At 46.9% G+C, this 15,654-nt stretch overlaps 1 protein-coding gene across 3 annotated transcripts; it reads right to left on the bottom strand.

Annotated features, from left to right (window-relative positions):
• Positions 1–3,697: 3,697 nt before the first annotated feature.
• LOC112236705 (synaptotagmin-like protein 1) lies at positions 3,698–14,885 on the bottom strand. 3 transcript variants are annotated; one of them, XR_006080524.1, is made up of 11 exons: positions 14,673–14,885; positions 13,731–13,861; positions 12,392–12,540; positions 12,124–12,235; positions 11,900–11,999; positions 8,239–8,337; positions 7,944–8,110; positions 7,694–7,796; positions 4,720–5,304; positions 4,143–4,215; positions 3,698–4,049 (listed from the first exon to the last, which is right to left on the bottom strand). XR_006080524.1 is itself a non-coding variant. In XM_042310379.1 (9 exons), exons 3-9 carry the CDS (start codon positions 12,534–12,536, stop codon positions 5,170–5,172), a joined length of 861 nt encoding a protein of 286 aa, XP_042166313.1. In that variant the 5' UTR covers positions 12,537–12,540; positions 13,731–13,861; positions 14,673–14,885; the 3' UTR covers positions 3,698–5,169. The 3 variants fall into 3 exon arrangements, 1 of the variants encoding a protein (XP_042166313.1); XR_006080525.1 differs by having other exon boundaries at positions 4,143–4,788; positions 4,836–5,304; XM_042310379.1 differs by having other exon boundaries at positions 3,698–5,304.
• Positions 14,886–15,654: the final 769 nt, after the last annotated feature.

The following is a 15,654-nucleotide window of genomic DNA, read 5'->3' as shown; positions in this document are numbered from 1 at the left end:
TGAGCTCCATGTCCGTCAGTGTTTGGTGTCTCTGAGCTCCATGTCCGTCAGTGTTTGGTGTCTCTGAGCTCCATGTCCGTCAGTGTTTGGTGTCTCTGAGCTCCATGTCCGTCAGTGTTTGGTGTCTCTGAGCTCCATGTCCGTCAGTGTTTGGTGTCTCTCTGAGCTCCATGTCCGTCAGTGTTTGGTGTCTCTCTGAGCTCCATGTCCGTCAGTGTTTGGTGTCTCTGAGCTCCATGTCCGTCAGTGTTTGGTGTCTCTGAGCTCCATGTCCGTCAGTGTTTGGTGTCTCTGAGCTCCATGTCTGTCAGTGTTTGGTGTCTCTGAGCTCCATGTCTGTCAGTGTTTGGTGTCTCTGAGCTCCATGTCTGTCAGTGTTTGGTGTCTCTGAGCTCCATGTCTGTCAGTGTTTGGTGTCTCTGAGCTCCATGTCTGTCAGTGTTTGGTGTCTCTGAGCTCCATGTCTGTCAGTGTTTGGTGTCTCTGAGCTCCATGTCTGTCAGTGTTTGGTGTCTCTGAGCTCCATGCCTGTCAGTGTTTGGTGTCTCTGAGCTCCATGTCTGTCAGTGTTTGGTGTCTCTGAGCTCCATGTCTGTCAGTGTTTGGTGTCTCTGAGCTCCATGTCTGTCAGTGTTTGGTGTCTCTGAGCTCCATGTCTGTCAGTGTTTGGTGTCTCTGAGCTCCATGTCTGTCAGTGTTTGGTGTCTCTGAGCTCCATGTCTGTCAGTGTTTGGTGTCTCTGAGCTCCATGTCTGTCAGTGTTTGGTGTCTCTGAGCTCCATGTCTGTCAGTGTTTGGTGTCTCTGAGCTCCATGTCTGTCAGTGTTTGGTGTCTCTGAGCTCCATGTCTGTCAGTGTTTGGTGTCTCTGAGCTCCATGTCTGTCAGTGTTTGGTGTCTCTGAGCTCCATGTCTGTCAGTGTTTGGTGTCTCTGAGCTCCATGTCTGTCAGTGTTTGGTGTCTCTGAGCTCCATGCCTTGTCTGTCAGTGTTTGGTGTCTCTGAGCTCCATGCCTGTCAGTGTTTGGTGTCTCTGAGCTCCATGTCTGTCAGTGTTTGGTGTCTCTGAGCTCCATGTCTGTCAGTGTTTGGTGTCTCTGAGCTCCATGTCTGTCAGTGTTTGGTGTCTCTGAGCTCCATGTCTGTCAGTGTTTGGTGTCTCTGAGCTCCATGTCTGTCAGTGTTTGGTGTCTCTGAGCTCCATGTCTGTCAGTGTTTGGTGTCTCTGAGCTCCATGTCTGTCAGTGTTTGGTGTCTCTGAGCTCCATGTCTGTCAGTGTTTGGTGTCTCTGAGCTCCATGTCTGTCAGTGTTTGGTGTCTCTGAGCTCCATGTCTGTCAGTGTTTGGTGTCTCTCTGAGCTCCATGTCTGTCAGTGTTTGGTGTCTCTCTGAGCTCCATGTCCGTCAGTGTTTGGTGTCTCTGAGTTTTGTCCTTCACCTGTACAACCTTTAACACTGTGAATAAACAGGACACTATTTACACCTGATCCTGCTGCCTCCTGCTACTCACAGTTCTTTAAGAATGCTTCAACTGGGAGGCTAATCATATGTGTTCCTTCAGTCAGAATTGAATTTACTCTCGTCTCCAAAAGTCAATGGCCATTACACAATCTCCTCTTCTCCTTCCTCCGTCAACATGAAATCTACAGAATGAAACATACTCTCCTGTTTATGACATTAACCTTCAGAGGCAGAAGGAGAAAGAGGGAGATTCCAACCCGAGTCCCTTGAGGCTCAGTTGTTAGAGCCTGAGGTTTGTAATGTTGACAGTTTGATTCCAATGGAGGGGATGTAATCACTTCTGAACACTGCTCCAGCTAAGAGTGTCTGTTAAATACAGTAAAGTACTACTAACGCAGACAACTCATATCTGAGGCACACATTTAAGTTGAACATTGCGTATTTCTAATCCAGTTGGACGCAAAAGAAGAATATGAAATGTAAAATAAGGGATGTTTTTAGACTCTGGGCCCTATACCCCGTCTGGCTCTACACCAGGCAAACTAGGCCTTCTCATTACATTTGGTCAAAATCAGTCATTATTTGGGAAGGCATGTCTCGAACATTCCACATAATTTTAAATGTCAAAAAAAAAATATCTAAATAACTCATGTTTGGAAAATTGAGATAGTTGGAGAAAGCAGGAAAACTATTTAAGTTTATCATCTGGGCCAGGGGTGATTACATTGTATTTATTCTACATTGGTCAGGTGTGTTAGGACTGGAAACAGTTAATAGTATCTGAAGACCCAAACCGCCATCCCTTTCATACGGAAGACAGAGACTCGGGGAAAAAAGCATAAAAGAACATTTAGTCCAGCGTTTGGACATCAAATACCTTCGACAAACACACGTGCATTGTGGGAGATGGTCTTCAGAAGCGTAACAGTCAGCCCAGTGTTCAGACACCGTGATCGTGTGATTGACACCCATGGCATTTGAAATGCAATTTCCGTCTGTTGACATTTAGCTAATTGTATTGCATTAGAAGCAGTTGTAGTGATATTTGTGGGTTATTGATGGGAGAACACACACACACACACACACACAGGTATGATGATGGAAATGTTCCTGTTCATTTCTCCATTATCCACCAATCATCCTCCATCTGTCTGTCAGCGGTTACAATACGGAAGGAGAGTAGAAACATTATCTCTGTGTGTGTGTGTGTGTGTGTGTGTGTGTGTGTGTGTGTACGTGTTTAACTATTTTTGTGGGGACCAACTGGGGGACATTTTTTTAGTCCCCACGAGATCAAATGATATTTCTAAGTGGCTTTAGGGTTAAGGTTAGAATTAGTGTTAGGGTTAGGAGCTTGGGTTAGGTTTAGGGGTTAGGTTTAGGGTTAAGGTAAGAGTACGGGTTAGGTTTAGGGAAAAAAGGATTTGGAATGGGACTGAATTGTGTGTCCCCACAAGGTTAGCTGTACAGGACTGTGTGTGTGTGTGTGTGTGTGTTCTGAAAACAGACTCTGAAATCAGCTGTCCAACAGGGCCATCTGCTGGTAGTGGTGTGCAGGCTTTAGCTCTAGCCCTGCTCTAACACAAGTTATTGAACCAATCAGCTGCTCACCAGGACCATGCTTTGTACAAGCAGGTGTGTTAATAGTATGGCTGGAGTAATATCTCCCAGTAATTAATCATTATCAGGAGAAGGGGCTGGCTAAGCTTTCCAAACAACTCTATAACCACAGAACCACAACTCTATAACCACAGAACCACAACTCTATAACCACAGAACCACAACTCTATAACCACAACTCTATAACCACAACTCTATAACCACAGAACCACAACTCTATAACCACAGAACTACAACTATATAACCACAGAACCACAACTCTATAACCACAGAACCACAACTCTATAACCACAGAACCACAACTCTATAACCACAACTCTATAACCACAAGTCTATAACCACAGAACTACAACTCTATAACCACAGAACTACAACTCTATAACCACAACTCTATAACCACAGAACCACAAGTCTATAACCACAGAACTACAACTCTATAACCACAACTCTATAACCACAGAACCACAAGTCTATAACCACAGAACCACAAGTCTATAACCACAGAACACCTGTTTTAACTTTGTGCTAAATGAGTGTTCCAGTACAAATGAGAATCCATTATGAAAGTGACATACCGCAATGTGTGAAATCTTGGGAAGAATACAAGGTTTGAATATTCAATCAAAAGAATTTAATTAATAAATAACATATTTACATACGTCAATGTAAGAGCTAGTGGGTGTGATACATGACAAAATGTGCAGAATTGTGGGAAATAATCTTTAAAATCAGCAAACTGTTGTCTCCCCCATCAAGAGGGGTGTGAACAGTGCTTATACCCATAGAAATAGACGTGGCACGGGATGTTAGATGGGATGTTTCCCAATGCTGGAAGTGGGGCCTGTGTGAATAAGTTAGGGAACACCTTCTCTAACCCACCTCTTGACGAAGGAGTCGATGGCGCCACCTTTGGTGGAGAGCCTGCCGCAGCCAAATGTGTATCTCCCCAGATGGAGGAAGACCTCCACCTACACACACACACACACACACAGAGAGAAAGGAAATGACGTCTGTGTGTGGCTTGACGTCTGTAGGTGACGTGCGTAGTGAGCTCAGCTCACCCTCAGATCCTGCTGGGGTGAACTTGATAAAGAGCATGATGTTTCCTCGACTACTGATAGACTCTGGACTACACTGCAACAGAGAGAGAGAGAGTGACAGAGAGACAGGGAGAAAGAAGAGCGAGACAGAGAGAGAGAGAGAGACAGGGAGAAAGAAGAGAGAGAGAGACAGGGAGAAAGAAGAGCGAGACAGAGAGAGACAGGGAGAAAGAAGAGAGAGAGAGACAGGGAGAAAAGAGAGCGAGAGAGAGAGGTGAAAGGAGCGAGAGAGGGAAAGAGAGAGGGAGATTGAAGAGAGGAGCGCTCGGGTTAGAAAAGCTCGTTGAAATTCTCAGCACCTCTCCTCCTGTTAAGACTACACACAATGTAGGACTTACTGCATGCTGTGGTGTGTGAATGTGCATGTGCGTGTGTGGGTGTAGGTGTTTGTATGTATGCGTGTTTGGTATGTGTTTGGGTGTCTGCATGTATGTGTTTGGTATGTGTGTAGGTGTTTGTGTGCTTGTATGTATGCGTGTTTGGGTGTTTGTGTGTCTGTATGTACGCGTTTGCTCGCACGTGTGTGTATTGGTCCTACCCGTGGCTGTAGTTTGTACCAGTCAGGGTCTGTGTGTGTCCAGTCCCAGTGAGCCAGCTCCAGCTCTACCTCTCCTAGGAACAGGTTTCTACCCAGGGAGGCAGCTCCAGCTCTACCTCTCCTAGGAACAGGTTTCTACCCAGGGAGGCAGCTCCAGCTCTACCTCTCCTAGGAACAGGTTTCTACCCAAGGAGGCAGCTCCAGCTCTACCTCTCCTAGGAATAGGTTTCTACCCAAGGAGGCAGCTCCAGCTCTACCTCTCCTAGGAACAGGTTTCTACCCAAGGAGGCAGCTCCAGCTCTACCTCTCCTAGGAACAGGATTCTACCCAAGGAGGCACCTCCAGCTCTACCTCTCCTAGGAACAGGTTTCTACCCAGGGAGGCAGCTCCAGCTCTACCTCTCCTAGGAACAGGTTTCTACCCAGGGAGGCAGCTCCAGCTCTACCTCTCCTAGGAATAGATTTCTACCCAGGGAGGCAGCTCCAGCTCTACCTCTCCTAGGAACAGGTTTCTACCCAGGGAGGCAGCGTGCCACACAGACAGGTTCAGAGTCCTGCCACGCACCTCTGACACGCTGATCCTATACTGGGAAACACAAACAACGTTAACACACACATCATTCATATCAAATTGTATTAGTCACATGCACCGAATACAGTGAAATGCTTACTTATTAACCAACAACGCAGTTAAGAATATTATATTTATATATATATATATATATATATACACACTGCTCAAAAAAAATAAAGGGAACACTTAAACAACATAATGTAACTCCAAGTCAATCACACTTCTGTGACATCAAACTGTCCACTTAGGAAGCAACACTGATTGACAATAAATTTCACATGCTGTTGTGCAAATGGAATAGACAACAGGTGGAAATTATAGGCAATTAGCAAGACACCCCCAATAAAGGAGTGGTTCTGCAGGTGGTGACCACAGACCACTTCTCAGTTCCTATGCTTCCTGGCTGATGTTTTGGTCACTTCTGAGTCTGTCAGCGTAGTGTCCAGAGCATGGAGGCGCTACCAGGAGACAGGCCAGTACATCAGGAGACGTGCAGGAGGCCGTAGGAGGGCAACAACCCAGCAGCAGGACCGCTACCTCCGCCTTTCTGCAAGGAGGAGCAGGAGGAGCACTGCCAAAGCCCTGCAAAATGACCTCCAGCAGGCCACAAATGTGCATGTGTCTGCTCAAATGGTCAGAAACAGACTCCATGAGGGTGGTATGAGGGCCCGACGTCCACAGGTGGGGATTATGCTTACAGCCCAACACCATGCAGGACGTTTGGCATTTGCCAGAGAACACCAAGATTAGCAAATTCGCCACTAGCGCCCTGTGCTCTTCACAGATGAAAGCAGGTTCACACTGAGCACATGACAGACGTGACAGAGTCTGGAGACGCCGTGGAGAACGTTCTGCTGCCTGCAACATCCTCCAGCATGACCGGTTTGGTGGTGGGTCAGTCATGGTGTGGGGTGGCATTTCTTTGGGGGGCCGCACAGTACTCCATGTGCTCGCCAGAGGTAGCCTGACTGCCATTAGGTACCGAGATGAGATCCTCAGACCCCTTGTGAAACCATATGCTGGTGCGGTTGGCCCTGAGTTCCTCCTAATGCAAGACAATGCTAGACCTAATGTGGCTGGAGTGTGTCAGCAGTTCTTGCAAGAGGAAGGCTATGGACTGGCCCGCCCGTTCCCCAGACCTGAGTCCAATTGAGCACATCTGGGACATCATGTCTCGCTCCATCCACCAACGCCACACCACAGACTGTCCTGGAGTTGGCGGATGCTTTAGTCCAGGTCTGGGAGGAGATCCCTCAGGAGACCATCCGCCACCTCATCAGGAGCATGCCCAGGCGTTGTAGGGAGGTCATACAGGCACGTGGAGGCCACACACACTACTGAGCCTCATTTTGACTTGTTTTAAGGACATTACATCAAAGTTGAATCAGCCTGTAGTGTGGTTTTCCAGTTTAATTTTGAGTGTGACTCCAAATCCAGACCTCCATGGGTTGATAAATTTGATTTCCATTGATAATTTTTGTGTGATTTTGTTGTCAACACATTCAACTATGTAAAGAAAAAAGTATTTAATAAGAATATTTCATTCATTCAGATCTAGGATGTGTTATTTTAGTGTTCCCTTTATTTTTTTGAGCAGTATATATATATATATATATATATATATATATATATATATATATATATATATATATATATATATATATATGTCTGGGTAGCCATTTGACTAGATGTTCAGTGGTCTTATGGCTTGGGGGTAGAAGCTGTTTAGAAGCCTCTTGGACCTGGACTTGCGGTACCGCTTGACGTGCGGTAGCAGAGAGAACAGTCTATGACTAGGGTGGCTGGAGTTCTTTGACAATTTTTAGGGTCTTCCTCTGACACCGCCTGGTATAGAGGTCCTGGATGGCAGGAAGCTTGGCCCCAGTGATGTACTGGGCCGTAAGCACTACCCTCTGTAGTGCCTTGCGCATCGGAGGCCGAGCAGTTGCCATTCCAGGCAGTGATGCAACCCGTCAGGATGCTCTCGATGGTGCAGCTGTAGAACATTTTGAGGATCCGAGGACCCATACCAAATCTTTTCAGTCTCCTGAGGGGGAATAGGTGTTGTCGTGCCCTCTTCACGACTGTTTTAGTGTGTTTGGACCATGTTATAATTGCACATTATAATGAGAGAGACAGGAATAAGACAGACCAGAGAGACAGGCAGGCAGAGGAGAGACATGAGAGATACAGGAATGAGACAGACCAGAGAGACAGACAGGCAGAGAGAGGAGAGACATGAGAGAGACAGACCAGAGACAGGCAGGCAGACAGGCAGAGACATGAGAGATACAGGAATGAGACAGACCAGAGAGACAGGCAGGCAGAGAGAGAAGAGACATGACATAATCCGAGGGAAATAAATGGAGAAACAAAGCGAGAGATGTGTGAGTGCTCTCACTTTTAGTGTCTGGTCAAAGACTGGATTGAGGGTCTTTCTCTTTACTGTTGTTTTCTTCTTACTGTGAGACGACTTATCAGGCAGGAGATAGGCCTTTGCGTACCTAAAACACACACACACACACACACACACACACACACACACCACACACACACACACTTCTTAACACAAAACAAGTGCTTCTTAAACAGATACTTCCCAAAAATTATCCCAGTTAGCATCTTCGAAATACCAACCCTACTTTACTTACGGGTCGGAGTGGTTCTTGCGTGCAGCAACCAGGCCTTCACAACGACACACTCTGACCTGTAGCTCCTCCCTCTGAGTGTCATAGTCCAATGAGAACAGGACACGCCCCTTTACCGCCACCGCCCCAAACTCCCCAGAACTGAACAGACTCATCATACTGCCACTTAGCTACACAAAGACAACACACACACAAACGCACAGAGAGAATACACAGAAACACAGAATAAAATTGATCAAAATAACCCCACTTAGCTGAAGGAACACTGTGAGTATGTGTAAGTGTGTGTGTGTCTCACTGTGTAGTTAGACTGTAGACTTAGAGTGCTGATGGAGAGCCCAGGCCTTAGAAGCGTCAGATCAGCATCTGTCACGACACTGGACACAGAGTCTGTATCCTACACACACACACACACACACACACACACACACAGAGAAGGTGAGGGAACACTTACTTCCGGCGCCGACAGAGATGGCCGCCTCGCTCGCGTTCCTAGGAAACTATGCAGTTTTTTGTTTTTTTACGTGTTATTTCTTACACTAGTACCCCAGGTCATCTTAGGTTTCATTACATACAGTCGAGAAGAACTACTGAATATAAGATCAGCGTCAACTCACCATCAGTACGACCAAGAATATGTTTTTCGCAACGCGGATCCTGTGTTCTGCCTTACAAACAGGACAACGGAGTGGATCCCATGCAGCGACCCAAAAAATGACTCCGAAAAAGAGGGAAACGAGGCGGTCTTCTGGTCAGACTCCGGAGACGGGCACACCGTGCACCACTCCCTAGCATTCTTCTTGCCAATGTCCAGTCTCTTGACAACAAGGTTGATGAAATCCGAGCAAGGGTAGCATTCCAGAGGGACATCAGAGACTAACATTCTTTGCTTCACGGAAACATGGCTCACTGGAGAGACGCTATCCGAGGCGGTGCAGCCAACGGGTTTCTCCACGCATCGCGCCGACAGAGACAAACATCTTTCTGGTAAGAAGAGGGGCGGGGGCGTATGCCTTATGGCTAACGTGACATAGTGTGATGAAAGAAACATACAGGAACTCAAATCCTTCTGTTCACCTGATTTAGAATTCCTCACAATCAAATGTAGACCGCATTATCTACCAAGAGAATTCTCTTCGATTATAATCACAGCCGTATATATCCCCCCCAAAGCAGACACATCGATGGCTCTGAACGAACTTTATTTAACTCTCTGCAAACTGAAACCATTTATCCGGAGGCTGCATTCATTGTAGCTGGGGATTTTAACAAGGCTAATCTGAAAACAAGACTCCCTAAATTTTATCAGCATATCGATTGCGCAACCAGGGGTGGAAAGACCTTGGATCATTGTTACTCTAACTTCCGTGACGCATATAAGGCCCTGCCCCGCCCCCCTTTCGGAAAAGCTGACCACGACTCCATTTTGTTGATCCCTGCCTACAGACAGAAACTAAAACAAGAGGCTCCCACGCTGAGGTCTGACCAACGCTGGTCCGACCAAGCTGACTCCACACTCCAAGACTGCTTCCATCACGTGGACTGGGAGATGTTTCGTATTGCGTCAGATAACAATATTGACGAATACGCTGATTCGGTGTGCGAGTTCATTAGAACGTGCGTTGAAGATGTCGTTCCCATAGCAACGATTAAAACATTCCCTAACCAGAAACCGTGGATTGATGGCAGCATTCGCGTGAAACTGAAAGCGCAAACCACTGCTTTTAATCAGGGCAAGGTGTCTGGTAACCTGACCGAATACAAACAGTGCAGCTATTCCCTCCGCAAGGCTATCAAACAAGCTAAGCGCCAGTACAGAGACAAAGTAGAATCTCAATTCAACGGCTCAGACACAAGAGGCATGTGGCAGGGTCTACAGTCAATCACGGACTACAGGAAGAAATCCAGCCCAGTCACGGACCAGGATGTCTTGCTCCCAGGCAGACTAAATAACTTTTTTGCCCGCTTTGAGGACAATACAGTTCCACTGACATGGCCTGCAACAAAAACATGCGGTCTCTCCTTCACTGCAGCCGAGGTGAGTAAGACATTTAAACGTGTTAACCCTCGTAAGGCTGCAGGCCCAGACGGCATCCCCAGCCGCGCCCTCAGAGCATGCGCAGACCAGCTGGCCGGTGTGTTTACGGACATATTCAATCAATCCCTATACCAGTCTGCTGTTCCCACATGCTTCAAGAGGGCCACCATTGTTCCTGTTCCCAAGAAAGCTAAGATAACTGAGCTAAACGACTACCGCCCGTAGCACTCACTTCCGTCATCATGAAGTGCTTTGAGAGACTAGTCAAGGACCATATCACCTCCACCCTACCTGACACCCTAGACCCACTCCAATTTGCTTACCGCCCAAATAGGTCCACAGACGATGCAATCTCAACCACACTGCACACTGCCCTAACCCATCTGGACAAGAGGAATACCTATGTGAGAATGCTGTTCATCGACTACAGCTCGGCATTCAACACCATAGTACCCTCCAAGCTCGTCATCAAGCTCGAGACCCTGGGTCTCGACCCCGCCCTGTGCAACTGGGTACTGGACTTCCTGACGGGCCGCCCCCAGGTGGTGAGGGTAGGCAACAACATCTCCTCCCCGCTGATCCTCAACACTGGGGCCCCACAAGGGTGCGTTCTGAGCCCTCTCCTGTACTCCCTGTTCACCCACGACTGCGTGGCCACGCACACCTCAAACTCAATCATCAAGTTTGCGGACGACACAACAGTGGTAGGCTTGATTACCAATAACGACGAGACGGCCTACAGGGAGGAGGTGAGGGCCCTCGGAGTGTGGTGTCAGGAAAATAACCTCACACTCAACGTCAACAAAACTAAGGAGATGATTGTGGACTTCAGGAAACAGCAGAGGGAACACCCCCCTATCCACATCGATGGAACAGTAGTGGAGAGGGTAGCAAGTTTTAAGTTCCTCGGCATACACATCACAGACAAACTGAATTGGTCCACCCACACAGACAGCATCGTGAAGAAGGCGCAGCAGCGCCTCTTCAACCTCAGGAGGCTGAAGAAATTCGGCTTGTCACCAAAAGCACTCACAAACTTCTACAGATGCACAATCGAGAGCATCCTGGCGGGCTGTATCACCGCCTGGTACGGCAACTGCTCCGCCCTCAACCGTAAGGCTCTCCAGAGGGTAGTGAGGTCTGCACAACGCATCACCGGGGGCAAACTACCTGCCCTCCAGGACACCTACACCACCCGATGTTACAGGAAGGCCATAAAGATCATCAAGGACATCAACCACCCGAGCCACTGCCTGTTCACCCCGCTATCATCCAGAAGGCGAGGTCAGTACAGGTGCATCAAAGCTGGGACCGAGAGACTGAAAAACAGCTTCTATCTCAAGGCCATCAGATTGTTAAACAGCCACCACTAACATTGAGTGGCTGCTGCCAACACACTGACACTGACTCAACTCCAGCCACTTTAATAATGGGAATTGATGGGAAATGATGTAAATATATCACTAGCCACTTTAAACAATGCTACCTTATATAATGTTACTTACCCTACATTATTAATCTCATATGCATACGTATATACTGTACTCTATCTCATCGCTGCTCTATGCTGCTCTGTACCATCACTCATTCATATATCCTTATGTACATATTCTTTATCCCCTTACACTGTGTATAAGACAGTAGTTTTGGAATTGTTAGTTAGATTACTTGTTGGTTATTACTGCATTGTCGGAACTAGAAGCACAAGCATTTCGCTACACTCGCATTAACATCTGCTAACCATGTGTATGTGACAAATAAAATTTGATTTGATTTGAAGAAAAAAAACATACACATTGTCAGCATGTTTCTAGAGCAATACTATGAGGGAGGGAGGAAGATTACCTTTCCACAACTAGACTGATAATCTTCCATCTACACACTGAATTATCCAGCTAATGAACACATATACACGACTAACCTGTGGGTTTGGGCTCCTGGGTCTGGGCTCCTGGGTCTGGGTTTGGGCTCCTGGGTCTGGGTCTGGGCTCCGGGGTCTGGCTGTAGGTCGACTCCTGTAACTGAGATGAACATGTTTTAAAAAACGACATTCATTAAAACTGTACATACCAGTCCTTCTCCAAGAGAAACATTCCCTAGCCACTACTATACCATCCGAACCCTCTGTATTAGAAATGCCTTCACCTTCTCTTGTCGTCCTCCTCTTTCTTGTCCTCTATCTGAGAGCTGGGGTCGTTGTTGTTAGTGGGAGGAGCATCTTCTGTCTGCCCTTTAAACACCCCACTCACAGACAAATCTGCCAATCAATCAATCAATCAATCAACCAATACCAGATGGCCTCCTACACTTGGTTATTCTTGGTGTGTGTGTGTGTGTGTGTGTGTGTGAGTGAGTGAGTGAGTGAGTGAGTGAGTGAGTGAGTGAGTGAGTGAGTATGTGTGTGTGGTCTGACCTGTTCTTGGCTTCCTGCCTCGTATGGATGCCTGTACGATGTCAACGCCATCCTTTGGGTCTCGGTAACGCTTGCTCCTCTCCTCATGAAACCACGCCCCCGACAGCAACCTCAGACTCACTGGGTCCGCCTCTTTCTGCTGCATGGTCCTGAGGGTTTAACATCATGTTTCACTATTGTACCAATTATTGCAATGACTGTGACATGTGGTTGTTTTCCCTATGAAACTGCTGAAAGTCGATTTAGAAAAGAGCATCTAGGGGCCTCCCAAGTGGCGCAGCAGTCTAAGGCGTCACTACAGACCCGGGTTCAATCCCGGGTTGTATCACAACCGTGATCGGGAGTCCCATAGGGTAGCGCAGAATTGGCCCAGCATCGTCCGGGCTAGGGAAGGGTTTGACCGAGGGGGGGGGGCTTTACTTGGCTCATCGCGCTCTAGCGACTCCTTGTGGCAGGCCGGGCAACTGCAGGATGACCGTGGTTGTCAGGTGAACTTTGTTTCCTCCGACACATTGGTGCAGCTGGCTTCCGGTTTAAATCGGCAGGTGCTAAGGAGTGGTGTCACCTTGGTGGTGTCGGTTTGGCGGTGTCGGTTTGGTGGTGTCATCTTGGTGGTGTCGGTTTGGTGGTGTCACCTTGGCGGTGTCGGTTTGGTGGTGTCACCTTGGCGGTGTCGGTTTGGTGGTGTCACCTTGGCGGTGTTGGTTTGGTGGTGTCACCTTGGCGGTGTCGGTTTGGCGGTGTCGGTTTGGTGGTGTCGGTTTGGTGGTGTCACCTTGGCAGTGACGGTTTGGCGGTGTCGGTTTGGCGGTGTCGACACATGACTCGACCTTTGCCTCTCCCGAAGCCCGTTGGGGAATTGCAGCGATGAGACAAGATCAAAACAAGATCGAAATTGTGGAGAGAAAGGGGGTAAAATATAAGCAAAATTAAAATGTAAATAAAGAGCAAAGAGCATCTGATACGGCAAACATTTTTAAGTAAAACAATGTTTTAGTTATTTGAATCAGGTGTGTTAGTGCTGGGCTGGAACAAACACCTGCACCAACACCAGCCCTCTGTGGATAACATTAACATACCTCTATATAAAAAAAACTTAAATTAATTGGGGTGGCAGGTAGCCTAGCGGTTAGAGTGTTGGGCCAATAACCGAAAGGTTACTAGATCGAATCCCTGAGCTGACAAGGTAAAAATCTGTCATTCTGCCCCTGAACAAGGCAGTTAACCCACTTTTCTTACGCCTAAGAATTTGTTCTTAACTGACGTGCCTAGTTAAACTTTTTTTTAAATCAGTCAACATGATGCTCATCAGAAACCTAAAGGGTTAAATAATAATCACCTCTGACCTTACACGCCCCTCATCAAGGCAACGCAGATTCGAGTCCCTTAGTAACACTTCCAAGATGGATGTCTGCTCTGCCTCTGAGAGGTGACTCAAATCCAACAACTCCCCTTCTCCCTCCTTCACCTCTGAGAGAGACACAGACAGACAGTGAATGCTACAGCATTACATGGTCAAATACAAAGTACTAAATCAAATCAAATCAAATTTATTTATATAGCCCTTCGTACATCAGCTGATATCTCAAAGTGCTGTACAGAAACCCAGCCTAAAACCCCAAACAGCAAGCAATGCAGGTGTAGAAGCACTAGTCCCTGCTTTACACAGGGATCAGTTTATCAGTTGGTACTTCCTCTTAAAATGAGGCCAGTATTAGATCTCTAATCTCAACTGTGTGTGTGTGTGTGTGTGTGTGTGTGTGTGTGTGTGTGTGTGAACGGTGGTCTCAACTGTGCGGTTAGTGCATGCGCTCAGAGCTTCGGTTTGGTTTGTGAGGTTTGTTTGGCAAATAGGGGTGTGTTATCATTAACCCAAAAAGTTGTTTTGCAACAAAAACTAGCATTTGTATTAGACAGATTGAGCTAGGTCCCGCCCTGTTTGCTCGAACGCTAGTTTTTGTTGCAAAACGTTTTGCAACTGTTTGGAGTAGGAATACACTCCAAGATACAGAGCACCACATCCGCGGCGCGCGAGATTTCCACCCTAACAAAACACCCCCAACGGTCTGACTGATGAGACAAGATATAATAACATATTTTCAACTGCTTTAACTTTTAACTGAAAAGCCTGTTAGTCACCAGTGACCTCGGTAAACACCTTCTAAAGAAAACATGCGGAAATAGCCTACACTGACGCACGCACAGCGCAAGAGACTTGTACCTGTCACAACGTGCCAATAAACTCGAATGAAAACGAGTACAAATGAAATGTCATACCTACATCAATGATGTCCAGAATTGGTGGACATTTTCTCCGGGGAAAGTTTTGGTGTCTGAAAAGGCCAAGCAGAGTCTGTTGGAACTTAGAGTTTGGAGCGGTTGACACACACGAGTGATCATATGGAAAGCCAAAAGTTTGACTTGGGTAAACGCGAACACGCCTTCTCTTCCGGGCAGGATGCAAAACACGGACTGGGGCATAAAACAAATAGCATCGGAGAAACCTGTAGGTTATTACAGTGTTATAAGACACTTACATCATATTTAGATAATGGTAGCTTGTAGTTAGGTAGCTATGCTCACGCGCCTATCTCGCTGTAGGCTTATTAATAATCGATAATCGGACAGAAGCACGAGCATTGATTCAGCCAGACAGTGTCTCAGCATATGGTGGACACACCAGTCCAGAACTGTGTTCATAATATTGTAATTAACAGGAAAAGTTTAATTTGTGTCAGGTTTCGCTATAGGGAAATTGGAGAGTGGTAGAGAAAAAGTTGATGTGGCTTGTGTATTTACATGATAAGTGTTATCAGATAGTAAAGTGCTGTGTTTGATTAAAAGGTGTGTGTGTGTGAAGGAGAGAGAGAGAGAGAATTTGATAGAGGTTATAGCATTTTCTTCACGGATGTCTGGCCATATGGCTAGGTGGGGTCAGGGTTAGGGTGAGGTATTATACAGTAGCTGCCCACACCTACTAAACATACATATGGGTAACCTACACGGTCTCAAACACACACACACACACACACTGAAGTACCGACACACTTACACAGTCTTACACATACACTGCTACAGCAGTATAACACACCTGCATAACAGTGTGTACTGACAGTCTGTATGGTAAAAAGAGATTGTGTGGGTGAGTTCAGAATGTGTGTCTGTGTCTGTGTCTGTGAGTGGGACACTCTGGCAATAAGCCTTTTGTCAGTGTGTGTGTGTGAGAGAGAGAGTGTGTGCATGGGTGTGCTTGTGAGAGAGAA

Source organism: Oncorhynchus tshawytscha, linkage group LG31 (assembly GCF_018296145.1).
Source record: "Oncorhynchus tshawytscha isolate Ot180627B linkage group LG31, Otsh_v2.0, whole genome shotgun sequence".
Lineage (NCBI taxonomy): Eukaryota > Metazoa > Chordata > Actinopteri > Salmoniformes > Salmonidae > Oncorhynchus > Oncorhynchus tshawytscha.
This window is presented reverse-complemented; position numbering and strand designations above follow the sequence as displayed.

Coding starts and splice junctions, on each gene's coding strand:
- LOC112236705 (XM_042310379.1), bottom strand. CDS start 12,536: ATGCAGCAGAAAGAGGCGGACCCAGTGAGTCTGAGGTTGCTGTCGGGG. Junction 12,236..12,391: donor AGGCAGGAAGCCAAGAACAG/GTCAGACCACAC, acceptor ATTGATTGGCAG/ATTTGTCTGTGAGTGGGGTG. Junction 5,305..7,693: donor TCTTTGACCAGACACTAAAA/GTGAGAGCACTC, acceptor TGTGTTTCCCAG/TATAGGATCAGCGTGTCAGA.